Source organism: Grampus griseus (assembly GCF_964374135.1).
Source record: "Grampus griseus genome assembly, chromosome: 20".
In the NCBI taxonomy this organism is placed as follows: Eukaryota; Metazoa; Chordata; class Mammalia; order Artiodactyla; family Delphinidae; genus Grampus; species Grampus griseus.
Genome location: NC_139014.1, coordinates 2924839 through 2928863, shown reverse-complemented (window position 1 = coordinate 2928863; position 4025 = coordinate 2924839). Strand labels below are relative to the sequence as shown.

General features: G+C 43.8%; 1 protein-coding gene across 1 annotated transcript; it reads right to left on the bottom strand.

The window, feature by feature from the left end:
* Positions 1–2390: 2390 nt before the first annotated feature.
* On the bottom strand, positions 2391–3650 carry KCNJ16 (potassium inwardly rectifying channel subfamily J member 16; the record flags this gene model as incomplete). The annotated part of the gene is made up of 1 exon (XM_082679111.1): positions 2391–3650. One exon carries the CDS (start codon positions 3648–3650, stop codon positions 2391–2393), a length of 1260 nt encoding a protein of 419 aa, XP_082535237.1.
* Between the last annotated feature and the right edge of the window lie 375 nt (positions 3651–4025).

Here is a 4025-nt window from a genome sequence, read left to right as displayed (position 1 = left end):
TTCTAATTCTGCCCACATCCTAACTCTATGAAACAGCAATCTCGGTTTGGGTGCCCTGTCCCCCCTGCTGACCACAGCCACAGAATTTCCACTAGCATAGGCACACACTTTTTGCACAATTTTAAGATCTTTATTATTATGTAACTCATTGGGGTGTCAAAGTGTGTTATCAATCTAAACAGAAAATGGGAGATAAATATTACATGGGGTTGCTGATTGTACATTCTATTCTGGGTAAGAGAATTTGATGGAAGAGGCACGAAGCCCGACAGAGTGTGTTTACTGGACAGTGACACCTCTATCCGGATACTAACAAAGCAAGATCGCGAACGAGCAGAGTCCAGGAAGGAAAGTGAATGAAACTAGACGGGTGTGAAACATGCCAAAAAAGGGGGCAAGTTTGTTTGTTGTAGTGTTGGCTGTTTTCTACTTGGTAGATTGTAATATTCTAATTTAGCTGAGTAATTGCTGCTCCAAAATCCGAATCTACAGGGCATGTGCAGTTTTAAAAACATGGGTTTTGCGTTCCTGAAACAAGACTGGAAAAAAGAAACGCATTATTTAGCACTCTGATGTTAAGTTTCAGGACGATTTTGCAACCTGTGACCTGAACAGATCTCTTATCCATACAACAACAGGAATACAAGCTTTGCACTTGTGCATCATAAAATAACTTTACTGCTCACAGGCAAAAGAAAGGAGGAGGAAAAGGAAAGAAGGAAAACAGGGAGGGAGGAAGGAAAAAGGAGAAAAAAGAAGGCAAACAAAAGAAAAACTTTATATACCTATACATTTTACTTCTATTGGTAATCTTGGACTGCGATTCAGTAAAATTTACTTGTGTGCTTTAATTTAAATGAGGAGAGAGAGAGAGAGAGATTTTCCAGAAAAAAGCAAAAACTGTGTGTGTGTATATATATATTTAAATAAAATAAACACGTGAAAACCTGTGGCATATACTTATTACCAGCTCAGCAAGAATGTAAAAAATAACACAGATAATTCGGAATATAGCTCGTAAGTCTTCAACTGATAAAGCTTAGAGTGAGTGCCTCTTCACTCGCAGGTGATTGGATTTGTGTTTAAAGTAATCATGATTAACATCTTTTAAGGTGGAAATAGAGTACACACAGTTATCTCCTGTCCTACAATTTAAGCAATTCTAAAGCACTTAGCTGACCCACTTCATAATGTGCATTAAAATCACCTTAATTATATTCACAAAATCCTGCATTTAAATGATTGTTCCACGTTCAATGGAAGCGTTTCTTAAAATTCACAATTCAAGTTATTTGTGTTTTCTAAAGTGACCCATATGGGAAACTTACATAATTGCTTCTCGGCACAAATAAATACTTTTCCCCTCACAGCCTCCCCACCTCCTAACCCCACCGTAACTGCTAAAAAAAAAAAAAAAAAAACCAGGGTTCCATCCCTTGTGTAGCCAGAGCTCCAGTCTTCCAGGACCCAGGAACACGTTTTCTCTCAAAGAGTCTGAGGATGTTTACGGCTCTCCATTCCCTCACCCTATCTCTAGGGTCCCGATCCTTCTTCTTGTCCTTCCTCAAAGAAGGTGTGGGGAGGTGGACATAAGCAGTCCCCTTGTCACACACTTTACAAAGCTCCTGTTTGCCTTATTTCTGCCCCCCCCCCAGCCATTTGTTGGAGTCAAACAGAGCATTTAAGAGAGAAATACCTCTCTGAGTAATAACGCCAACTTTTCTTCTGCCTCACGGATGAGAGAAAAAGTAGCTTCTAGCACTGCTTGATCATTACCTGGCAAGTGGCAGGGGATTCACCGTCAGAACCGGGGGCATTGTTACTTCCTACGGCCACTGCCTCTGCCAGCTGATACCGAGACACTCTGCTGGGCAAACACAGGGACTGATTTCACAGTTAAACAGCTCAACGTTACAATCTACCGAACGCATCCCTTGCACATCTTGATTATATGATATAATGTCTTTATAGGTAACTCATACTACCGATTTGGATCCATTTAAAATTTTTATTATTCATGCTATTCTCCTTTCTACTTTCTATTATCCCAGTGTCCTACCTTTGTTCCCCATTATTGAATATTATACCTCCAACTGACAATACAAGTATACGGAATAACAAAAGGAGATGAAATTTAAATTAATCAATTAGGCCTCTTAATAGCACCCCTAACACAAAATTTGCTAGCCAAAAAAAAAAAAGTTAAACAGTTGGATATGATGTAATGCTTAGATATCTTTTATCAAGTTTAACCTGCTCTATTTATCTTCCTTCAACATCAAAGACAGCTATCACCTTCTTTAAAAGCTCTGTTGGTAACTACTTGCCTTAAGGCGATTGGTTTGGGGGTAAAAACATTGACTGGGAGCCCTCGTACTTACAACTCAGGACTACATTTGGGATTCTACAGAGATCCTATTCAAAGTCAGGAGAGCTTTCTGATAAGGCGCTTCCTTACACTGATCCGTGCCAGAGGTGGTGGTCTCCTCTGGGTTTTCACAGCTGCTGACGATGGCAACGGCGCTAAATGACCTTCTTCTGACATTGGTGTCTGATGTGCCGGGTCCTTGGGCTGGCGGGCCTTTTCCCATGTTGTGGATCTGCTGGTCCTTCCAGTCCAGTTGCTTGGCGCTGCAAAAAGGAGCATAGACTTCCACGCTGCCCTCGAACTGTAAGCAGTTCACTTTGTAATACTTTCTCTTCACTTCCAAGACATCATTAAACCTATGGCCCCAGAGAATTTCTCGGGGAACGTAGGAACTCCTGGATTGGTGAGAAGTCCCGGTAGAGTCGCCAGTATAGATAAACGTCACCAAAATCTCAAAGTTATCTTTGGCCACGGCTTTTCGGTCAAGGGCATACAGAGGGCTCTCGTGGTCGATTTCATGAACGATCGTTACTGGTGTGACAAGGATGATCTGGTCATTGACTAACTTTAGGTCCTTAAATGCCATCGTCATCCGCCCGTCGCTGTCTTCCGTGTAGCGGAGAAGCTGGGCCCTGACCGTGCCTTCTACCACGTGGTTGGGGCGGAATTCACCGATGCGCCACATGAGGCAAAGTTTCCCGTCTCTCATGCCGATGAGGGCGAAGTAGCTGAACCGGATGGTCTGGGCTCTCTTCCTGGCGGTCGCCATTTTGGCCAAGGCAGCCCCAATGATGAAGGTGTTTATGATGCTGCTTAAGATGGACTGAAGGATCACCATGAGCACGGCCGCAGAACATTCCTCGGTGACACAGCGGGAACCGTACCCGATGGTGGTCTGGGTCTCCAGGGAGAATAAAAACGCCCCCGTGAAGGAATGGACATTGTCCACACAAGGCGTGATGTCGGGATCGTTCAACAGGTCTCCGTGATGGAAGGCTATGAGCCAAAAGATAGAGCCAAATATCAACCAGGAGAGAATGTAAGACAACGAGAATATCACGAACATGTGACGCCACTTGGTGTCCACGAGGGTGGTGAAGATGTCCACCACGTAGCTGCCCCATTCTCCAAAAATGTGCTTGAAGTACACGTTACAGCTGCCGTCTTTATGCAGGAGACGCCTCCTGGCTCTTCGCTTCTCGGCTAGAACGTGCTCCTGGGGGTAGCCCGGGTATTTGGGGTCCACGTTCACGATCGGGTAGCTGCTGCCGTAGAAGCTCATGCTTTCTACTGCCCTTCGGGCATCCGGGTGGCTCCTGGGGCGGCGACTGTTCTAGGGGTACTGACTGCTGTTTGTGAGTTTTCACTTCAAACCTGAAAAACAGAAAATTCGACACTCTTGCTTTTAATTTCCATCTCTAGAGCCATGGGCCCCACTGGAAGCAATCTGATGCCATCTGAAACAGCTACGACTTGATTTGCGCGACAGAGGCATTACGTATTGATTACTCAGTTCAGTTTAGAATTCAACTCAGTCATTACAGGAACAAAATATGCGATTAGAGAAAATAACATTTTTATACATGCATAAGGCTTCAGTAAACACTATGATTATCCCAAATGAGTCCTCACTACCTCTTCTGACCTGACATAAAAA